Below are 23093 nucleotides of genomic sequence, written 5' to 3'. Positions count from 1 at the left end.
CAAGTTATGCCCACCAAAATGTACCACATGCTAACTCTCTTCAGCTATACAGGAGCTCTGAATGACCACAGGGTCATTCAGCTGCCTAAACAGAGCCATCAAGTAATCATGCCTTATCTTAGATCATCCAGGACACCTGCATGGGGCTGTCAGCTCTGCCTCAAGTCCTGCAAGAGACACAAATGCTTCTGTACTGGAAGCTGGAGACCACATACGCTACCATATATATGGCAACTAAATATGATGGAAGAAGCACCAAGCCCTTGAATATCTCCCCTGATTTAGACCTACACAATTAATTTGTAACTGTGTTAAATTATATATGAGAGAATCAGTCGTTTTGAAGTCTCTTGCAATACAGTGTCCTTCTGAGCTTTCTCCTTAGAAACAGGAGAGGTGGAGTAAACTACATTTTGAGTCTTGTCCTTGTTTTAGTCACATTACTCCATGACAGAGTTTTTTTCCCTAGCACTTTTTTCAGGGCAGTTCTCATCTCGTGCTTCCTAAGAGTGTAGATCAAGGGGTTCAGAGCTGGAGTGACAGCACTGTACAGGAGAGACACTTGCACATCCCTTTGAAGGGACCTTCCTGACGAGGGGTGGTGTATAATTGAAGAGCACTGGAATGTACAACAGTGCCACAACAGTGAGGTGGGAGGCACAGGTGGAGAAGGGCTTCCATCTTCCTTCCTGGGACCGGACTTTATGGAAGATGAAGCAGATGATGGAGAGGTAGGAGAGGACTATGAGGGCAAAGGGGCCTAGAACAACAGATGTGGTAATGACATTGAGGAGGGTCATGTTGAGGCTGGTACTACTGCAAGCCAAATTCAACAGTGGCTTGATGTCACAGAAGAAGTGATGAATGTGGTTGTGGCCACAGAAAGTCAGCTGAGAGGTCATGACTGAGTGTATCATGGCATGCACAAAACCAATGGACCAGCTGGCCATGGCCAGAAGCAGACAAGTCTCGGGGCTCATGACAAGGGTGTAGCGCAAAGGATTGCAGATTGCCACATAGCGGTCATAGGCCATGGTGGCCAGTAGCACAGCCTCAGTGCTGCCCAGGAAGTGGAAGTAGTGGATCTGGGCCAAGCACCCGCCAAAAGAGATGGGCTAATGTCCAAAGAGAAGGCCAGTCAACATCTTGGGAACAGTGACTGTGGAGGAGATGATGTGCAGGCAGGACAAGTTCCCCAGGAAGAAGTACATTGGTGTGTGAAGATGGGGCTCAGCTATCACCATGGTCACAATGGCACCATTTCCCAGAAGACTGGTCAAGTAGAGCAACAGGAAGAAAACAAATTAAAAATGCTGCAGTCCCTGGATATCAGTGAGACCCAAGAGAATGAACTTGCTGAGCTCCACCTGGTTCAGCATTGCTAGAACAATAAGAAGCAAAAGCAAAATGTCATGATTCCACAGTTGTGAGCAGTGATAACATTAAAAAATGATTTCTTTGTTTGCAATTTTCATGCAGACATATGCAGAAAAGAGCAAAACAAAACACATGTAACCAAACACAAAAGGTGCATACAAACTTCAGAAATTAACGTGTACAAAAATAAATTTCATGTAGTTCTTCTTTCTGTCTAGAACCAATAAAAGAGTAAAATATTACAGAGAAGATAATATTAAAATAAAGCATTCCACCTATGCTTAACAGTAGAATACGTAAGATGTAAAACAGGACTGCTTCCTCACCTTCAGCCACATTCATATTTCAATTGTGCTCATCTGTAACTTCCTGCTAAAACCTGTGAACTCACCAATGAAGTTTCTAACTCGTCATGTAAATCACTCTGATGCTTTCTTTCCACTATTGTCCCTACATTTCATTAAGCCAATTTCAACTTTCACATTTCTAATGGTTGCCATCTCTTCCAGACAGTTCTGAGATCTGAAAAATTGCACATGTTCCAATTTTGTATCAACAGCCAGGAGAAGGTGCCCCAAGGTACCATACAGTCATCAGCATTTCTTATGGATGCTGATGAGAATAAAGAAAGAGCTTGTGATCACAAACTGGTTTTGCTATTGGACTGTATACTTTGCCTAAAGAATGTCTCTTGGTTGCTCAGCAGCAGACGAATGGGACAAAAGCCAAGATCTCATCTCCCGCAATACTGTGATGGAGCAAGACTGAACTTGCAGGAGACAAGTTACCTGGTGCAAGTTCCAGACGAACAGGCTCATCCCACTGAAAGTCGGTCATACTGCCCAATGAGACAACACGGTCGGTTCTGTCAGTGTCGTTAGTCTTCTGAAATGCAGATGAGTACACACTTGCTTTCACTATTTTTTTCCTATAGAACAAAGAACAAAGTCTTGACGTTATTTTACTAGAGCAGGCAGGCACAGCTATTTCTGGCTTACAACAGACACTGCAAATCTTACAAAATGAGTAGTTTTTTCTGTATGTTCAAGGCAATGATGATTAAGATTGATGAATCCAACTAATGAAAAACATAACTGCTTGAAAAATATGTCTTGAAAAGAGGTTAGAACACATATATAGATACATTCCACAGTCTTATCCGTTCTGTTGTACTATATACCTCTATTGAAAATAGGTGGCTTTTGAAAGCCATTATGAGAGGTCTCCAGCCCTATCACTTTTTTTCTCATGCTTCCTTAGCTTTGTTTTTCAGCATGAAAACAGGAAACAAACAAAGAACATCTAAACTGATTTCACAATATAAGAACACAAGCACATAACCTGAAGGTTATTTATACACATATGCGTGCACTGACCATATTCCTCTGAAAATACTTTTAATCTGATCCTTGAATAAGCTCTATTGGAAACATTAGATTTGATAATATTACAGCCTTATCAACATTTCAGTCTGTCACCTGCACCGCAATAGTTAGAGATGCCATTCTCTGTGCAATACCAATGCTTCAGTTTCTTCTATGTGATTTGCCACCTTTAGGCTCCAAAGCCCTCCTCATTGAAATGCATCTGCAGAAAGACAGCATTTCATTCAGGTGTGTTCCACTACCTCCTCTGGTTCTGCCTGTTTTTCTCAGCCAACCACGGGTGATCTAATCCCTTTCCTCTGTTCTTTCTAAACATCTTTTTTTCTTCTCTCTCTAACACTTCCTTTCTGTTTCCCAGATGCTGACTAATATTTTCTCTGATTAACTGATGAGTGCATCAGTTCCAAAGAAAATAGTTCTCCCAGTCTTTGTTTTTAAGACTGTTCCTTAAATACAAATGCAAATACAATATTTTTCATGCTGAAGTTTTCCTATTTTTCCAGCTATATAAATTGCATAATATAAAATAATTAATTCTTCACAATCCTCACTTCACTATCAATCAGCACTTTTCTCATTGCAATAGGACCCTTTGATTGAGAGCCAGAAAGCAAAGCTGAGGACAAAACAATGTATTTTATGGAGTTAAGAGAATTTCTATTGTCTTTATTTCTGTGGTATCTCCTTGGCATTCTTGTATCTGAGAGATCAATACTGCAGCTGTGATGACAATGACTACTGTGATTTCTCAGGGGCTTGTAGTTATTCAGGTAGGATGCATGGAGGAAGCTTTGCAAATGGTACCAGAAATCTCTGATGACCTAGTTAGAGGAGGAAAAAGTCTTTTTTTCATGTCCATAACATGCAAAATATCAACACCTTGTGGGAATAAAATTTCCTATTGCTTTCATCAGTCTCCTGAGAGGAGATTTGTGAATCAATGGTGAGTTGCAGAGCAACAAATTGTTGCATGAACATAATGAGTAGATGAGCACCTAGAAAACAGAAAAGAAAAAATGAAGCTGCCCACAGAGACTAGCTAATAACAAAAATGTTCCTAAAACCAACCAAACCATTCAACCCCCAGTCCTCCTTCCAAAAAAAGATGAATCCCTGCAGAAACCCAGGAGAGAATTCAAAGGGAAAGGAGAAACTTGGACTGAGATAAACACAGTTTAATAAAATAACAAAACATTAATACACTACTAGTAAATATATGTATTTAGAATAGAAACAGAATATAAAATAAAAGATACTCAGTGTAATTACTTGCAAACTCCATCTGCACTGAGAAGCCAGTCCCAGGAACCAGCACCCTGGTCCAGAAGAGGCAATCCCGGAGAGAGAAAAGAGAAAAAAAGCAGAAAGAGCCAGAAGCCTGTGCAAAATGGCAGAATGGCATATGCCCCCCTTACTAGTCACCTGACACCTGTGGGCAGAGCTCAGAACGTCCTTGCCCAACAGACCAGAGCAATTAAAAACTGTAACCCTGTCCTGGAGCGATTTCTCTTGTTCTCAAACTAAATTCAAACAACGACTATGCTAGCTATGAAAAAGAAAGGTTTCTAACTGCATGGAGAAAAATAACTCATTTTCAGTCAAACCAGCACATAGAGCTTCAAAGAGACACTGTAGTATGCAAATACACTGACAATGCTGAGGGTCCTAGCAAGCAAGAGGTAAAGGCACAAGTGCCTCCTTCAAGTCTAGATGGATGTCTTCATGTCTGCCAGCACTGAATCATAGAATCACAGAGGAGTTTGGGTTGAAGGGACCCTACCAGCTCCCCCAGTGCCCCCCTGCCATGAGCAGGGACATCTTCACCAGCTCAGGTTGCTCAGAGCCCCGTCCAGCCTGGCCTGGGATGTCTCCAGGTACGGGGCACCCACCACCTCTCTGGCCAACCAGGCTCTCACCACCCTCACAGTAAAAAATGTCTTCCTCATGTCCAGCCTGAATCTCTTCTCCTCTAGTTTAAAACTATCACCCCTTGTTGAATCACAAAGGGTTCTGCTAAAAAGACTATCCCTATCTTTCTTATTGGCCCCTTTAGGTACTGAAAGGCCACAATAAGGTCTCACTGGAACTGTCTCCAGGCTGAACACCCTAAACTTTCCAAGCCTTTCCTCACAGGAGAGGTGCTCCATCCCTCTCATCATTTCTGTGGCTCCTCTGGCCCCTCTCCAACAGGTCCACATATTTTCAGTGCTGAGGGCTCCAGAGCTGGATGCAGCACTGCAGGGAGTTCTCACTAGAGTGCAGAGTCACCTCCATTGACCTGCTGGCCACGCTGCTTTTGATGCAATGCAAGATATAATCGGTCCGGGCTGCAAATGCACATTGGTGGCTTGTGTGTCACCTTTCATACTCCAGTACCCCCAAGGCCTTTTCCTCAGGGCTGCTCTCAATGCCTTCATCCCCAGCCTGTAGTGATACCATGAGTTTCTGCAACCCGATGCAGGACCTTGCACTTGGCCTTGTTAAACCTCATGAGGTTCACATGGGCCCACTTCTTGAGCTTGTCCAGGTCCCTCTTGATGGAATTCTGTCCCTCAGGCATGTCATGTGCACCTCTCAGCTTGGTGTCATCTGCAAATTTGCTGAGGATGCACTCGATCCCCCTGTCTATGTCATTACATCGGCAACTGGAAGAACTGGGGTAATCCTGTTCCTGTCAAGTGAGAGAAAATTGGGGTGGACAGGATGAAGGTTGGTGGGTTACATGCATGCGATAACTCCACAGGCCATTTGTGAACAGTGGGCCAGATCTGTATGGTCCTTTTCCACTTAGAATCCCACTAGCAGTGGGATCCAGAGGGGCTACATGCTGCTGGAAGTAGCTGAGCCTGACAGACAGGCCTTACAGGTGAGACTGAGTGCTGTGACTTGAACTTCACTGGTAAGACCTGAAGGACACACTGCTAAGAGAGGAGAAGAAAGGTAAGGAAGGAGAATAGGGGAACGGAGGTGAAAGGAGAGGAAGTAATCTGCTTGAGAAATTAAATGATTTCCAGATTTTTACAAGTAGTACAGGATGCAGCTGTTAGTGAAAGATGGTATCAACACAAATAGTGTTGCATGTAGTTAGATATAAAAGGTAAAGCTAAAAAACCTCAGAAACAGGATATACAGGTTGTAACCCTATTCTCTAACTGTTTACCAAAAAGTACTGCTATGAATTCAGAGATGAGGGGAAAGAACTCTCTGTATTATACCAGTATTTCAGAAGAGGGATATTTTAGTTAGAATATATAATGGATCCCCAAATCATCGTGCCAATATATAATGGATCCCCAAACCAAGAGTATACACAAGGTAAAACACACGCATTGCCTACCACTTTGCAAAAAAGAAAAAAAGAAGTGTAAAAAAGTTGGGAAATCTAAATGACAGGATTACAATAAATGGATAGAAGAGCTGAATTAAATTCTTCATACCATGCTAAACTAAACCATAGTGAAAAAGTCAGGAACATGGATGCCAGATGTCTCTTATAGGTGAAGCGTGATAGATGTAGACACCTTTTCGGCCAACAGATAAGTCCCAATTTATGACTTGTTACTATGTATAAATACTAAAGAGAAAAAAGAGGATTTCCAGTGTATCTTTCTGCTTAGTGAAAGCTCCACAGTCTGTACTCAACCCCACACTGAGACCTCCAAACTTATCTATCTTCAGCACAGGGACTGGATTCTGTTGTATAAACTTTGATCTGTAGTGCAATTCTTGACAAGATAAGGTATCCTAGGACAATGGATGTGACACAGAACTTAAGATGATCCCTTATACCTTTGTGATGTTATTTAGAGCCCAGCTGGGACACTCCATATGGTCTAAACCATATGGCTACACCTATAGTTGAACACCAGTCTAGACTGCCTCTATAAAAGACAGAAAAACAGGAGCACTTCCCAGTGCCATCCCAGTTGTCTCAGAAAATACTTTGTACATGATGATTGGTGTCTGGAGGTGCTTGTAATTTATCATTTTCTTAGGGCATTGAAGGTGATGTTGGTTCTTTACAAGTTATGTCAGAGTCACGTGACTTTCAGGAATTACCATGTTAGGCCAGCAGGTGTAAGTAACTCACATGGTTGTGCTTTGAAGCTGTGCAGAAACAACACTTTGTCATGTACAGGCTGCCTTCCCTTCCAACAGCAACAAAAAGGGCGTCAGCATGGAGTCCTCCTCTGGCTAGAGGGTCCTTCCTTTCTATTCACTGATGAATCAGTTGAAGAATAACTCACAGAGGATTTCTATCTTATTTTTATTTTACACACATTATAATTAGTAGCAGTAAGAGTATATTAGTTTATTTTGTTATTTTATTATGCTGTTTTTATGCCAATCCATGAGTTTCCCCTTTCCCTTTTGCATCTCTCCCCTGTTTGGAGAGAGAGGACAGGTGGACTGAGCGAGCAGCTGTCATGGTTTTGATTGCTCGCTGGGGTTAAGTCACAACAGCTTGGAAAAGGTTCACCTCATGAGTTGCTCCATCACCTTCCCTGAGACCAAGGTGAAGCTGGGCAGCCTGTAGTTCTCCATGTCCTCCTTCTTGTCCTTTTCAAAGACAGGAGTGACATTTCCATTCCTTCGGTCCTCAGACATCTCCCCCAGTCACAGTGAGCATACAAAGATTCTGCAGAGTGGCCTCATGATGACTTCAGCCAGCTTCCTCAGCACTCATGGGAGCATCCCATCAGGGTTTGTGGACTTATGTATGTCCGGTATTCCCTGCCGTGATCTTCTTTCACCAAGGATATGACATCCATGCTCCAGACTCTGCCCCTGATCTCTAGGGTCTGGGATTCCTGAAGCCTGGTCTTGCTAGTAAACACCAAGGACAAGGCGGCATTCGGTACATCCATCTTTTCCATGTCCTGTGTCACCAGGTCCCCCAACTCATTCAGCAATGGGCCCACATTTTCCTGTGTCTGCCTTTTGTCACCTATGTACTTACAGAAGTCTTTCTTGCTGTCTTTGACATCCCTGGCCAGATTCAATTCCATTTCAGCTTTGGCTTTCATAACCAAGTCTATTGCATGCTCAGACAGAGCATGAACGTTTGAAAAATAAGAATTCTTAATTATCTCATGCACTTTCACCATGCAAACTGGCAGACTGATGCTTCAGAGAACATACCTGTGTGGCTGATGAAAAATCCCTTTAGCCATGCAAAACACTCACACACCACACACTGCGGGAATGCTCTGAAGAGGCAGGCGGAGCCCAGGAGCGCTTGAGGCTCACAGGAGGGGGATGGAGCAAGTGTTCACAGCTGTTGCAAAAGAAACCAAAGTCATCTCAATATGAAAGGAAACTGGAGGGTTTATTTGTTTGGTTTATTTGTTTGGTTTTGGTTTTGGTTTTGGTTTTTTGTTTTTTGTTTTTTTCTGACAAACGAGCAAAAACTCTAACAGGCAGTTGTACTTAAGGAAAAGCAAACAGAGCAGGGCAAAATTCCTTTTAGGATTATGTTAAAGTAACATATCTTGAGCATTTATTAGGGTCAGTGTGAATTGCCCGTGATGGCAATTTGTAAGTGATCTCCCTGACTTGGAAGCTTTTAATCTCCTGTTGTGTCCTGTTGAGGAGGGGGAGTGAGCGAGCGGCTGCGTGGGAGCCTGATGGGAGATCTGATCCCACTGGGAGCAAGTGAAAATTCAAATACCTCCACCCATTTGCTGTCAGAGCCTTTGGAATCAGAGACAAGATGCAGCCTCTTACAGACGAAATCAAAATGATGTTCCTTTCCCTTTTTCTCTCTAGTCATAGTTTCTTATCCTCTCTGCCTTGGGAATTATTGCCTCTGCTGAAGAGAGAGAGAAAACTCTACCCGTTGTAGTAAGATAAGGTAATATTTCTGTTCCTCATTCTTACTTGATCCCTATGGCAAAAACAAGACATAAGTGTGTTTCCGTGGTTCATTTTTTCTAATTGGAGCCTGGAGCTGGTATTACGATATACAAGGGGAATCCATCTCACCTGCGTTTAGGAACCAGCAGTGCAGATTTTTAAATCTGAATTAGCCACTGAAACAAGAGAAATAGGAACCCCCGTAGCATCAGTGATTAATTTTATTTGAGATCCCTACAGGAGTGAAACAGTAATTATACTGACAGTATGCCTGCTTATTTCTATTGTCTATAGAAAACCTTGGCAACTGTTACTGCCTATTCTGCTGATAAATATTTCGACCAAAGAAATCACAGCATCCATGCTTTCTCAGCCCCCCTTTTTCCCTTTCATCTTTGTCTTTCATAAATCAGTCAAGTATATTTTGGCTGAAACAGTCCAGGAAGTTTCCCAGAGAAATAATGCTGTGAGCAGATCTGCTGAGACGATAAATCCCAGAAAATGGCAGCAAGGTGTAGATGTTGGCAGCCACGTTCATGTGGGCAGCCGTTGGTACGCTGAGCATCATGTTACTTCCCAGAGCTTACCTTAAATGAAAACTCAGAATACGGAGTTATATGATTTGATGAAACAAAAGTAAGTGAGTGAACACTTTTCTGAATTTAAATCCGCTTATGTTTGGATTGTATTTTGCAGGGTTAACAGTGAAAATAATGCAGGTGGATCACTTCTGCTTGAGTCAGACCAGGAGGTGGGAAGCCACAGGATCTCCATATCACCTGGCTTAGATTTGCAGTTAATTCTAGCTATCAAAAAATTAGGCCATTTTATACTCACTTCATTATTAATGATCCTCCAATCCTGGCATCCTTGGACATCCACCTTAGAAGGAAATTAATGGTGCTTCTGTCTTTTGCTGCATTTCTCACCATTAAATCTAAATTCCAACATGACTGGCTCACATTTAGAAGTCTACAGACATTGAAATGATGAAATTTACTGAAAGACATCCAGCTCATCGACAGTGAATTCTTCTGTCACATCATAGATGCCACTCTTATACTAAGGTGACCTGCCCTTTGGAAGGATTCATTTCTTTCCATATAAAATAAAGACAGAATGGTTATTGGAAATTTGAATGTCTATTTTCTGTTTACCTAAATATGAGAAGATGCATCCCAGCCTGTGACTGTTAAAGATGATCTTGAAGAGGTTGCCCAGCTGAGATATTTTTCCACTGGGGTCACTGTCATATCCAATCCAAGTTTCATCTCATTCATATTTTAAGCTCCATTTTACTTGCAAGTGTAGCAATTCCTGAGACCACAACTCTGTCCCAAGCTACTAACCCTTTTGTTGTGTGTTTTGTTTTGCTTTTACTCTTCTAGGACAGAACCTGTTGAGGAAATGAAGCCAGGAAACCAAACCATCGCTACTCACTTCTTCCTTTCGGGGTTTGCCTTCCATGGCAAGATGCAGCTCCTGTTTTTCATGCTGATTTCCATCATGTTCCTGGCCACGTTGATAGGGAACTCTCTAATTGTTGTGATCACAACCGTTGACCCTGTCCTACACACGCCCATGTACTACCTCCTAAAGAATCTTGCCTTGACAGAAACCTGCTACAGCCTCACCATTGTCCCCAAGATGCTTGCAATTCTGCTGGCGGAGAGAAAAGTGATTTCCTTCACAGCTTGCGCCTTGCAGCTCAACTGCATTTTTGTTTTTGTCACCTGTGAGTGTTTCCTCTTAGGAGCAATGGCTTATGACCGGCAAGCGGCAATATGCCACCCATTGCATTATGCCACTCTGATGAACAGGGATCGCTGCTTCAAGATGGCCACTGGGTCTTGGTTGTGTGGTGTCCCTGTGGCTCTGGGCTTCACCACATGGTTATTTACCCTGCCCTTCTGTGGGAGAAACACAGTTGATCATTTCTTTTGTGATGTTTCTCCTTTGCTGAAGCTAGTGTGTGTAGACACAGCCTTCTTTGAACTACTAATTTTTATTGCTATTGTCCTAATAGTGATGATTCCCTTTTCTCTCATAGCCGTCTCCTACCTTTGCATTATCCATGCTGTTCTTCAGATCCCCTTGGCTGTGGGCCAGAGGCGAGCCTTTTCCACCTGTGCAGCTCACCTGGTGGTTGTGACTCTTTTCTACAGCACAATTGGCATCATTCACCTGCGACCCAAGTCCAGCCTCTCATCCGACATGAAGAAAATGGTTTCCCTGTCTTACACAGTGGTCACTCCCATGCTCAACCCCATCATCTACAGCCTGAGGAACCAGGAAGTTAAGCAAAGCCTGAGGACATGCATTGACAAGTGGTTACTTAGGGAGCAGAAGACTCTTTTTTCTCCATAGAGATGCTGGAATCCTTGTAGCTGCAAGGTGTTTCCCTAATGAAAAAAAAATATATATATAAAATGGCATTTATGAATGAAGTGAAATGCTTTTCAAAAGACCTGTGCTATTTGAGCAATTCTTTGCAGTTAAATCCTTGAAATATCTGGCCTTCTTTACTTGGAATATTGGAATAAATTATAGTTGTTGTAACTCGGGCCTTGCAAACAAAGAAGTAAACAAACAAAGTAGACAAACTCTCTGGCTTGGGAAACAGATGTTTGTTTTCCTCTCCATCAATGCAGAAGTTATAGCCTGGAACATTTCCCCTCAAGAAAGAACCCTCAATAATGCGTTGAGAATCAAGTTAGTAGCTCATGATTGGAGGGGAGGAGCCGTGTCTCCTGCAAGTGTCCCTGCTACTGGAGGGAGAGACTGGGTTCTAGTCTAGACTTGATCTGATTTGTTTCCACTCAGAACAAAGATCTCTTTCCCAAACTAGCTAGTAACTTGCTCAGTTCAGGACAGAAAGGGGAAGCTGAAACACTGCCAGCTCACTGCAGTAGCTTTGTTCCCTGCAACCCAGTTCCCTTCTCATGTAGACTGATGGAAAGCTGAGGGAGGGGATGGATCCATAACTCATTGAACCTGGTACTTTCTGTCTGATTCTTTCTCTGGCTTGCCAGAGGGAGTGTTCATTAAAGTGAAATGTAACTTGTGCTTCTATTTTCTCTCAGCTTATTTTGATCTCATTTGAATCCCAATTCTAGAATTGCTTATACCAAGCAGCATTTTCTCTTCCAATTTGTATCATTAATACCTAATGTACATCACTGTAGGAGACAGGGGAATGAAGGAGTGAAGTTTAGCCTGGGAAGAATAAGGAGAGGTGGGAGAAGATGTTTTTGTTTTGTCTTTGTTTCTCACCATCCAATCTATTTTAATTGGCAAAAAATTGATTAATTTTCCCCTGTTAGCCTGTTTTGCCTTTGATGGTAATCAGTCAATGATCTTCGCGTTCTTACCTCAAGAGATTTTTTGCCATATTTTCTTCTCCTGGCCCATTCTGTTGAGGAGGGGATGTGAGAGAACAGCTGGGTGGGAGTCCAGCTGCAGCCCAAGGACAATCCACTACAGTAGTAAATGTAACGAGTGTTGCTAAGAGTGGATTTTGGAATACATAACTGATAAAATAGCGAATAAAAAGAAAAGCATGGGCTAGAAGGATGAAATGTTTTAATGCATTGTGGGTTAGGCAAGTGGAAAGGTTTCAGTTGGCTATAGAAATAACACAATGTACGAATGAGATGGTCAGAGGATACTTCGATGTTTCAGAGAACGTTGGACCTGGGCATGATGCAGATGGCATGGAATGAGGGGAGGAGATTGTACTGTGTCGGGCTGGCATGGAGTCAGCCTTCTTCAAGAAAGGCAAGAAGGAGGAGCTAAGGAACTAGAATCTCACCTCAGTGCCTAGGAAGACGATGGAATAAATCCTTCTGGTAGGCATTGTGAGGTACATGAAGAACAGGAAGGTGGTTGGCAACAGCCAGCATGAATATGATGAGAGAAATCAGGCCTGATCAATGTGATTGACTTCTATGATGAGATAAATGTCTGGATAGATGTGGATGTTGTATACCTTAATTTGAGCAAGGCCTTCAGTACGGTCTCCTACAGGTTACTTTAATCTAAATTTGGAAGATATGCTCTGGGTACTAAAGTGATAAGAATGACAATGGTCACAATTGCCAGGCTGTAATGGCTACATGGTAAGAAGTCCTGCTAGCAGCAAATTACTAGTGGTATTTCTTAGGGATTATTACTGTAACTACTACAACTTAATTTATTTATTGACAACCTGAATGACGGAATAGAGCACTCTCTCCTCATATTTGCTGATGCTTCCAAACTGGAGGGAGTGGTGATGCTTTGGAGGGAAGAGCCTGTCTTCAGGGGACATCGGCAGACCAGAAAAATGGTCTGACTGGAACATCCCAGAGTTCAACAAAAGGAAATGAAAACTTGTACATCTGGGAAGAAAGGAACAATCTCACACCACAGGGCAGGCCAGGGCATGATTGGGTAGAAAGCAGCTTTGCAGAAAAGAGCAACTTTTGGGAGTCAGGTGGACAAGAAGTCACATGTGTGCCAGCAGTGTGGCTTGGCTGTAAAGCAAGTCCAAAATGCATCTTGGGCTGCATTGGCAGGAGCACAGGCAGCCGGTCTCCTTGGCACTTATGAGTTGACACCAGGAACCATATGCCCCATGTTGGACTGCCCAGTACCGGAAAGACTTTGCCTAGTGGAGCGAGTCCAGTGGAGGAACACAGGGACACCAGGGTGATTAATAGTCTGACATGCCTCCTCCTTATCTGTGAAACCCCAACAAAAATGAAACATCAGAAATCCAAAGAGATCACAATAGAGGGAACAAATGCTAGGTTTCACAAATTCTACTATTTGAAAGAGATTTAGGAAATGTTGCCCAAACACCGCTTCAGTTCAGCTGAGGTTGTGTGACTCAGGAAGAATTACAGTCATAAACTTTGTGCACTGAGATGGAGATCTTTGTGATAGATTTTTTTTTTTTTTTTTTGGGGGGGCGGGTTTGAGAAGGAGGGGTAGTGTGGTTGTTTGGTTTTTGTGGACTGTTTCACTTTATCTTTTCTGTTTTACGGGTGCTCATCTACGCACTATGTTCAGGCAACACTGCGTTGCTGTGCAATTCCCCATTGATTCAGAAATCTCATCTCAGGAGACTGATCAAAGCAATAGGAAATTTAATTCCCACATGAGGTTGCTGATATTTTGCACATTCTGGACATGAAGGAAAATCTTTATTCCTCCTCTAACTAGGTCATCAGAGATTTCTAGTACCATTTGCAAAGCTTCCTCCATGCATCCTACCTGAATAACTACAAGCCCTTGAGAACTCACAGTAGTCATTGTCTTCACAGCTGCAGCATTGATCTCTCAGATACAAAAATGCCAAGGAGATACCACAGAAAAAAGGAGAGCAGAAATTCTCGGTCTCTTAACTCCACAAAATATGCTGATTTATCCTCCGCTTTGCTTTCTAACTCTCAATCAGAGAGCCCTACTACAATGAGAAAAGTGCCGATGGACAGTGAGGTGAGGTTTGAGCAGAATTAACTTTTCTTTTTTAAGATACGATTTAAATATTTGGAAAAATAGGCAAGCTTCAGCATGAAAAATCTTGTCTTTGCATTTGTATTCAAAATTTTTAAAAATTAAAGAAAAAAAAAAAAGACTGGGAGAATTATTTTCCTTTCACTGGATATGTTCATCAGTTACTTCAAGAATATATTAGTCAACACCTGTGAAACAGAAGGGATGTAGTAGAAAAAGAAGAAAAAAGGATGTTTAGAAGGAACAGAGGAAAGGGATTAGGTCACCTGTGGTTGGCTGAGAAAAACAGGCAGAACCAGAGGAGGTAGTGGAACACACCTGAATGAAATGCTGTCTTTCTGCAGATGCATTTCAATGAGGAGGGCTTTGGAGCCTAAAGGTGGCAAATCACATGGAAGAAACTGAAGCATTGGTATTGCACAGAGAATGGCATCTCTAACTCTTGCAGTGCAGGTGACACACTAAAAGGTTGATAAGGCTGTAATATTATCAAATCTAATGTTTCCAATAGAGCTTGTTCAAAGATCAGACTAAAAGTATTTTCAGAGAAATACAGTCAGTGTTCCAGAGTGGACGCATGTGTGCAATATGCTCATGTTCTTTTATGGTGAAATCAGTTTAGAAATTCTCTCTTTGTTTCCTGTTTTCATGCTGAAAAACAAAGCTAAGGAAGTATGAGAAAAGGAGTGATTGGGCTGGAGACCTCTCATAATGGCTTTCAAAAATCACCTATTTTAAATAGAAGTACATAGTATGACAGAATGGACAAACAGACACTTGCCCTCAGTCCAACGACCCAGCTGGTCCAGATCTCTCTGTATGGCCTTCCTACCCTCCAACAGATCAACACTCCCACCCAATTTGGTGTCATCTGCAGACTCACTGAGGGTGCACTCAATCCCCTCATTCAGATTATTGATAAAGAGATTAAACAAAACCGGCACAAATACTAAGCCCTGGGGACACCACGCATGACCAACCACTAACTGGATTTGGTTCCATTCACCACAACTCTGTGGGCCCAGCCATCCAACCAGTTCTTTATCCAGCTCAGATACACCCATCCAGGCCATGAGCTGCAGCTTCTCCAGGAGATGCTGTGGGATATGGTGCCAAAGGCCTTATTGAAGTCTAAGTGCTCTCTGCACTGCTGCCATCCTGCCCTCTGGACACCCAGGGCTGCCCAGGGCTGTCCCACAGCCTGAGCCCCCTCTCTCTGACACTGACACTTTCTCCTTTGCTTTCTCTGCAGGCACCACTTGCAAAGTGCCCATCAGCAAGGCAGAAATCATTAAGGGAGCAGAACATCTCCCTAAGGAGGAAAGGATGAGGGACCTGGGTCTCTTTAGTTTGGAGGAGAATGAGGGGTGACTTTATTAATGTTTACACTTATATGAAGAGTTAGTGTCAGGAGGATGGAGCCAAGCACTTCTCGGTGACAACCAATGGTAAGACAAAGGGTAATGGGTTCAAACTGGTACACAAGAGGTTCCACTTAAATCTGAGAAGGAACTTCATCCCAGTGAGGCTTCCAGAGCTTGGAAGAGGCTGCCCAGGGCTGTTGTGGAGTCTCCTTCTCTGCAGACATTAAAAACCACCTGGACACCTTCCTGTGTAACCTCATCTGGGTGTTCCTGCTCCGGCGGGGGGATTGCACTGGATGACCTTCCAGGTCCCTGCCAATCTCTGACATTATTCTGGGATTCTGTGGAGCAGCAGCCAGAGCACAGCACAGAGTTCCCCGCAACAGGCAGGGGATGTCCTGGGGACACTGCTGTTTCCCCCTTCCCACCAGGCAGCTCAGTCCCCAGCTTCCCAGACACAAGAGCCTCCCCATGGCTCTTTACCTGGGGAGGAGGACAAGTCTGTTAGTGTGGGAACCACCTCTGTGTCAAGAGGGAAGGGGAAGACCAGTTTGGGATGTGGATTGTTCCAGCTCTGCAGTGCATCTGCTGCACCATAAAGCTGAAAAATCAGCAATGTGTGTGGCCCCTCTGTGAAGACATATTCGAGAAAGGGCAGAAAAAGCCAGGCTGAGAGAGGAGGAAGGAACGAAAAGAGAGGGAAAGAGCAGAGGGAAGATGCATGCTGCTCGTGCAGGTAAAGGGGCCTGGTGTGAAGGAGTCTGGAAGAGCTTTAGTAGATGAATGCCATACTCACTGAGGGAGAGGCCACACTGGGACTGAAGGGAACAGTGTGTCCTGGAAGAAAGGACCAGGGTTTGAAGTCAGCCAAGACAATCCTAGCAGAGGAAAGCAGTCCGGATCATGCAGGGTCTCCAACATGGGGGTGCAGGGAAGTGTGGATGGGTTTTGATAGATTAAGACCTGTTGCTGAATTAGTCAGGCTCAAAGGTATTTCAAGGCCGCTTCAAGAACAGAGTCTGCTGTGAGAAAGAGGGGCGTTCCTCAATCACTGGGGTCCTGGCGTGGCATGAATCATCGGACGTATCATCAGTGAGACTCCAGAGCACGGACAGCCCACGATACTCATTTAACGAATCCATGCTTGGAGCGTGGACGCGTGATTAGAATATAGTTACGTATATAAGGAGACTTGTTTCTGTAATAAATGGCTTAGCGTGATTCACATTGAATCGACTTGTTTTGCTTGGTCCTTATCTCGCTCTACATCTGGTGACCCCGACGTGATACCCTGAACTGTGTACCACGGAAGATGGGGAAAAGCCTAGAGCGGCCCAGCCGGAGGCGGATCAGCTGGACTGAGAACCGGGCGGAGGCGTATGGACGTTCCGCGTTGTTGAAGAAGTCACCGTAAAAGGGTGAGCGTCTGGGAGCGGGAGGAGGGAAGAGTGAAGTTATGGGGCAAAATAAATCCTTTGAGGAAGAAGCCATAGTTAAGCTCCTCCTGCTTATTCTCTCTATGAGAGGACTTAAATAAGAAGAAAGTAACATATGTGGACTATTAATTCGGTATAGAATTAAAGGCTACCCAGGAGAAAATGAGAAGGCTTTAAAACGTTAACTTTGGGATGATAAAAGGCAGAAATTATGGAATAAGGTCAGCAATGGAGATGATAAAGAAACTAAATCACTAGCGACTAAATGGAAGCTTAAAATTTCCACCTTAAAAGACTTTAAGGCTGAGCAGGCTACTGTTGCCAGAATTTTTCCAGCGTTGCAGCCTGATAACAAATCCAAAAATGACTGTGAAGTTTACCTGGATCGTGTCTTTTGACCCCTTCCCCACTCCATCCCCTGTTGTGCCGGCGGCACTGGTGCAGCGGTCTGGGATGGGGGGAGGAAAATTACGGAGTGGATGGCCTCCCATACCATCACACGACCCTAAAGAGACCAAGCAGTCCAAGGAACTGGAGTCAGATAATTTGTCAAAAGAACTGTGTGAAATGTAACAGCTATAGATCATTTAGGACAGAACAACGGGGATTCGTCGAGGGGGGCAGGTGTCCCACAACTCCTGGAAGAGACATTAATTGACACACCGCAACTACAGACACGATAAGTTTCTGAAATCCTGAGGCAGTCAACAGATCTTGCATATCAAGCTATGAGAGAGGTGCCAAATCATTTGCAACTATTAATCAGGATCCCAATGAGAATTACATGCAATTTATTGACCATCTTCAAGACGCCATCAGTAAGCAGGCCGAAAACTTAGAAGCTAAGGAAGCACTAGTGTTGAGATTAGCAGTAGAGAATGCTAATGTTTGCTATCAATGTGTTATTTGCAAGTTTTCCAGTACATATTATGTGCTCCTGTGTATTGCCTCTCTGAAAATCAAGCAGCTTGTCAGGAATGTGAGTTAATTGTTTTACTAGTTGTTTTTAAGTGCGCTGTAAAACCTTCTCCCACTTTTCCCATTCTCGCTGCAAGCAGCCCTGTGCCTTCCTCCCCCTCCCTTCCCCCCTTTCTCAAGGTTTTTACTTGCAAGATGGGGTCAGGAATAATTGTTTTCAGTTGTGTTCCTAAAAAATCAGTATTGGGAGGTGTTTTAAAACTTAGGAAAGCACTCGGAATTATAAGGAAGGAAGATCTTGTAAAATATTGTAATTAATGGTGGCTGCGGTATAACTTAAATGATTGGGAAAAGTGTCCGGAAAATAGAATCTTGTTGCAATTAATGTTGATTTTAGGGCGAGAAGAGCAGAACAAAATAAATCCCTACAAGAGATCATTAAATCATTTCAGACAGTTTTACAGGCGGGGTGCTTTGAACTTCAACAAACTGAGAGAGAGTTAACTGATAACACACAGGTCACAGAAAACTTGTTAAAGTCTGCAAGATGCTTTCCTTATTAACCTGTTTTCTTTGTGGGTATCTGTTTAAGTATGTTGCAATTTTGGTAGGTCTGTGCTATATGGTACGATAAGTTCACAGTCTGTTAAACCATGAGAATCCGTTGACTCAAAATGTGCATTTTGTGATAATTCAGAAGATCATGAGTAATTTAGTTCTTTACTGCGTGAATGTGATGGTAAATTTTGTGTGTAGTAGCTGTTATTTTTTTTTTCTCTAGCATGCTAGCTTTATTCCAGCATTCAGACTTGCGCAACTCTGTGACAGGCTGTGTCTCCTCTCGGTGTGCTGGATTTGGTTTTTCCGTATGCACATCATGTAAAGAATCCTGGTTTTGGAATGGCAGCTGTAGCGCACCAGATGAGACACTAAAACAAAAACAAAACAAAACAAAACAGAAGAAGGCCTTGCTCAGTCCGGCTTGGTGGGTGCGGATGGGTTTCAGCGCGCAACTGACCTTTTTTGTCAGGAAGACCCAGAGGTACCTCCACCTGGCTGAGCAGTGAGCGGCCCAAAGGTGCAATATAAAAAATTGAGATATTGTCTTAAATTGGTGTAACTGTGATCCATCTGCATATTTGAACTTGGTATATGGCTTTCATATCTGAGCTCAGTATTTTAGTTTGCATATTCATATTTGGTACCAAAAGAATCTTGTTTGGGGAGATAATTACAAAATGGGAACCGGTTCCGCTGCTAAAATTCCACCTTGCTCCCCCTTAGGATGCATCCTTACACATTAGAGTAATTGCTTATATTGTTAGAAAAGCATTAAAATTGTTAAAATGCTATGATAGCTGTGAATTTGGAAGAGGTTGTATTTAAAAGTTGCTAGAGTATTAACTGATTTAGATTTAGGAAAATAGAATAATGGATTTATGTTTATTATACTGGTTTATACTGGTTTTTGACATCTCTAAATTGTAAAAGGTAAATGGAGCTAAGGAATGTAACTATTTCTGAGCTACTTGAAATTGCATATAAAGTGTATTATGGCTGGAATGAAATGGGAAAACAAAAGACCAAAACATCCCAGGCCTATGTGCAGCTCATTGTAACTGAGGAGTTTACCAGAGCCTCCCACCTCGTACCAGCTGCGTGACCTTGACTATATCTGAACTGCAGGAAGAAGAGAACGAAAAAAAAAAAAAAAAAAAAAAAGAGAAACCTGTTTTCCCGCTGCTAAGCAGAGAAAGGGGGGCTTTATTCCCCCTGCTCTGTCCTTTTTTCCCTGAAGTATTGTCATCCATTTTTGTTGTGGCACTGTGTTGTTTTTCGGCTTTGAATCAGAGGTTGTTGGTGTTTATTTTTTCTTCTGTCTTGTTTCCTAGGTTTTGGCATATTTGGGAAAAGAGCTCATAATTTTACCTCCTTGCTGAAGTCAGTCTTTTCACACTGGTCAGCTTTGGGGGGTCACAGTGTTCAGTGCTTCTCTGGGTCAGACCGGTACTGGTTTGAGTGTGGAGTGGAGCCAGATTGTTTTGATGTGGAATTCAAACTGATGTGTTTTCATACTGGGCTGTACGTCTTGCCATCTCAGATGGGGGCGAGAGGGAAGTTTTATTCCCCCTCGTGCCCCTCCCCCAAGCAATGTTACTGCTAGAGAGCTGTAATACTGCATGAAGGAGTCTGAGGGTGAAATTTAAAGGCATCGCCAGTGGATCCATAGTTCTAATGAAACTGGAAAATTAAACCAAAAAATTTGCTGATAGACTTATTCTGTGGTAATTAGTTGTAAGAGACTTCTTAGTAAATTCACCATGCTAGTTTTTGAGGTCATGGGAGATAACGAAAGAAAGGCCATTTTTTGTGACCAATGGAATGCCAAATTTGGAACAAAGTTTTAATACATGAATTCTTATAGTTGCCAGAAAGTCCTATACCTCTCTTAGGTTAGGATTTGTTAAGTAAATTGTAAGCTCAAATAATGTTTTCTGAGAATTCTGTTTAGTTGCATGGCCTACAAGAAGCTGCTGGGATGGTGCAGATCTGCTTGCTGCAAGTGAGAAATCTCCAAGGAAATTTCAGATGCTGTATTTCCACTACTATTAACAGCCAATGTTTCGATAAAGCAAATACTGCACTGATAGATCTGAAACAGGACTTCGATCTGGTAAGGGAAAACAATATCCAATAAATATGACAGCCAAAATGGAGTTAGAAACTTTGAGGAACGAATTTATGACAACCTTACAGGCTGGCTGCATTCGATTGGACTTGAAGATTTGTCTGTTTATGGCTACAACATAGAAACAACCTGTGGCTATTGTGGGACAGTATGATGAGATTGCTAGCAAACTGATATACCAACTGTTATATACCAATTGTCACTCTGATCAAGAAAATGCAGGGAATGAATTTAAGTCTTAATAGGCCATGATCCTTTTGTCATATATGTACCATTTGTGAAATTTAATTCTGATTTTTTTTTTATTTGTAATCTATGTCTTTGTAAATTGCACTAGCTGGTTTTCTTAACAGCACAGCTTTTGGCATGCCTAAATGTAAAATATAAATTGCTGCAGAACCTACAAGTCTTTAACATCAGGTCATAGACCATACTTGTATTTGGTCTGATCCTACATACTTGCAAAGTTTTTGTTGATGGTTCTGGGAAGTCTCATAAAGCTGTAGTGGTTTGGTGTGGAGATAACAATTGGAGTCATTCTGTAAAAATTATTGAAGGTTCAACCCAATTAGCAGAACTTGGCACAGCTTTAAACTACTTAGAGCTTTTTAAGGAGGAACCTCTAAATTTGATTTGTGATTCTGAGTACGTAGTCAAGATCCAACGCACATATCTGGTTCTGAATTTTTTTGTTTGTTTGTTTTTTTTAAAAAAGGGGGTAAGTAGGGGAAACACCACAAAACTAATTGTCAAAAGCATTGTATGTGATGAAATACTTTGCAAGTATGACCCAAAACCATGCTAAATCAGAAAGAGCCTACATTAGTTATGGTCAAATCACTAATCACTGGAAAAGGCCTCATCAATTGATAACCTGGGGAAAAGGTTATGTTTGTGTCATTACAGGCCGAGGATTGAAGTGGATTCAACAAAGATTCAACCGATACGGATGGACAGGAGGGAGATAAGTTGTGAGGACTGTTTCAGATGTAAACCATGGATCCTAATTTAGTGTTACAGATGCTCGCAGACCTGGTGGTCTAGAAGCCTATTAGCAAGCAGGTGGTGTACCTTCTGTGGAGAATGGCAATTTGAACAATCAGCAGGAGATCCAAAAGTGTGATATTATGATTAGATAGTCAATGCATAGATAAGGTAAAATTATGAGATATCTCTATCATAGTAATCTAAGTTCAGCAACTGATAAAGTTTTAGAAGGGATATTAAGGTTAAGCTATTGATCTTTTAAATAGGTTAAGATAGCTTTTAAGATATTAATTCAATTATTAATATATGCTGATGATATTAAGTATGTTACCCTATAAACTGCGCAGTTATAAATCTTTCAGGAATTTAAGAGAATATATTGTATTAACTTGTCTGGTTATTTTGAATCTATTAAAATAGTGTGTTAATAAGGTTGTCATAGTAGAATTAAGGTTTTAAGAATAGGCAGGTAGTTGTTTGATCTTATTAAGTAAGGTTTAACTCCATTATATGTAATTGTAATTATGTTGTTAATCACGTGTTCTATGTTGCAGTATATTTGAAAAATGATGCACCGTGCGGTTTAAGGGGCCTAACTAATTCAGGAAAAGAAAGGGGGAAGTGTGGATGGGTTTTGATAGATTAAGACCTGTTGCTGAATTAGTCAGGCTCAAAGGTATTTCAAGGCCGCTTCGAGAACAGAGTCTGCTGTGAGAAAGAGGGGCGTTCCTCAATCACCGGGGTCCTGGCGTGGCATGAATCATCGGACGTATCATCAGTGAGACTCCAGAGCACGGACAGCCCACGATACTAATTTAACTAATCCATGCTTGGAGTGTGGACGCGTGATTAGAATATAGTTACGTATATAAGGAGACTTGTTTCTGTAATAAATGGCTTAGCGTGATTCACATTGAATCGACTTGTTTTGCTTGGTCCTTATCTCGCTCTACAGGGAAGCAGCAGCAGAGAGCATCAAACCACCCATCTCTGGGCTATCAATGCATTCTGTGAGGGGTAATGTTGAAGAGCTTAAGCTGGAAACTTCATAACCAGGTCTTATGAACAGAAAGCGAGATTCTTAGGGCTTAGGAGCCTGGGTCTTGTAACAGAAGGCATGTCAGGCTTGTGCAAAGAGCTCTGGAATTCCCTTGAAAAGCCCTGTAAGTAGCGGGTGCCTGGTGGGCCTGGAGGAAGAGCGTTTGTACTTGGTGATGGCCAGGGAACTGGAGAGAGTGCCAGGCTCACCCAGGACCATATGGCTGCACCGGGGTGGCCACAGGAGAAAGACAACAGGTGTTCAGCAGGTCCCATGGTGTAATGGTGAGCACTCTGGACTCTGAATCCAGCAATCTGAGTTCAAATCTCAGTGGGACCTCAAGTTTTAGCTCTCTCAGAGCTTTCCTCAGCATGTACACACCTCCACAGCCTTGCTGTTGGGTCACTTCTTTAATGCATTCCCATCAGCCCTCCTCTCCTGTGCTCCCAGCCCTGGCACTGGCACCAGTGCCCCTTCTCCTGCCCTCTGCTCAACAAACCTCTGCAGCTTTCCCGAGCTCTGGCCCTGCCCCGTCTCAGCTCC

General features: G+C 42.6%; 1 protein-coding gene and 1 pseudogene across 2 annotated transcripts; one reads left to right on the top strand and one right to left on the bottom strand.

Annotated features, from left to right (window-relative positions):
* Positions 1 to 406: 406 nt before the first annotated feature.
* LOC308044760 (olfactory receptor 12D2-like) lies at positions 407 to 1379 on the bottom strand (annotated as a pseudogene). The gene has a single exon. The product of its transcript is annotated as an olfactory receptor 12D2-like (transcript).
* A 7757-nt stretch (positions 1380 to 9136) lies between these two features.
* Positions 9137 to 10985, top strand: LOC308044759 (olfactory receptor 10A7-like; the record flags this gene model as incomplete). The annotated part of the gene is made up of 3 exons (XM_080351624.1): positions 9137 to 9170; positions 9315 to 9369; positions 10007 to 10985. The coding sequence occupies 3 exons, from the start codon at positions 9137 to 9139 to the stop codon at positions 10983 to 10985; spliced, it is 1068 nt and encodes a 355-aa protein (XP_080207750.1).
* Positions 10986 to 23093: the final 12108 nt, after the last annotated feature.

This window comes from Nesoenas mayeri, assembly GCF_963082525.1.
Source record: "Nesoenas mayeri genome assembly, chromosome: 11".
Classification (NCBI taxonomy): Eukaryota; Metazoa; Chordata; class Aves; order Columbiformes; family Columbidae; genus Nesoenas; species Nesoenas mayeri.
This window is presented reverse-complemented; position numbering and strand designations above follow the sequence as displayed.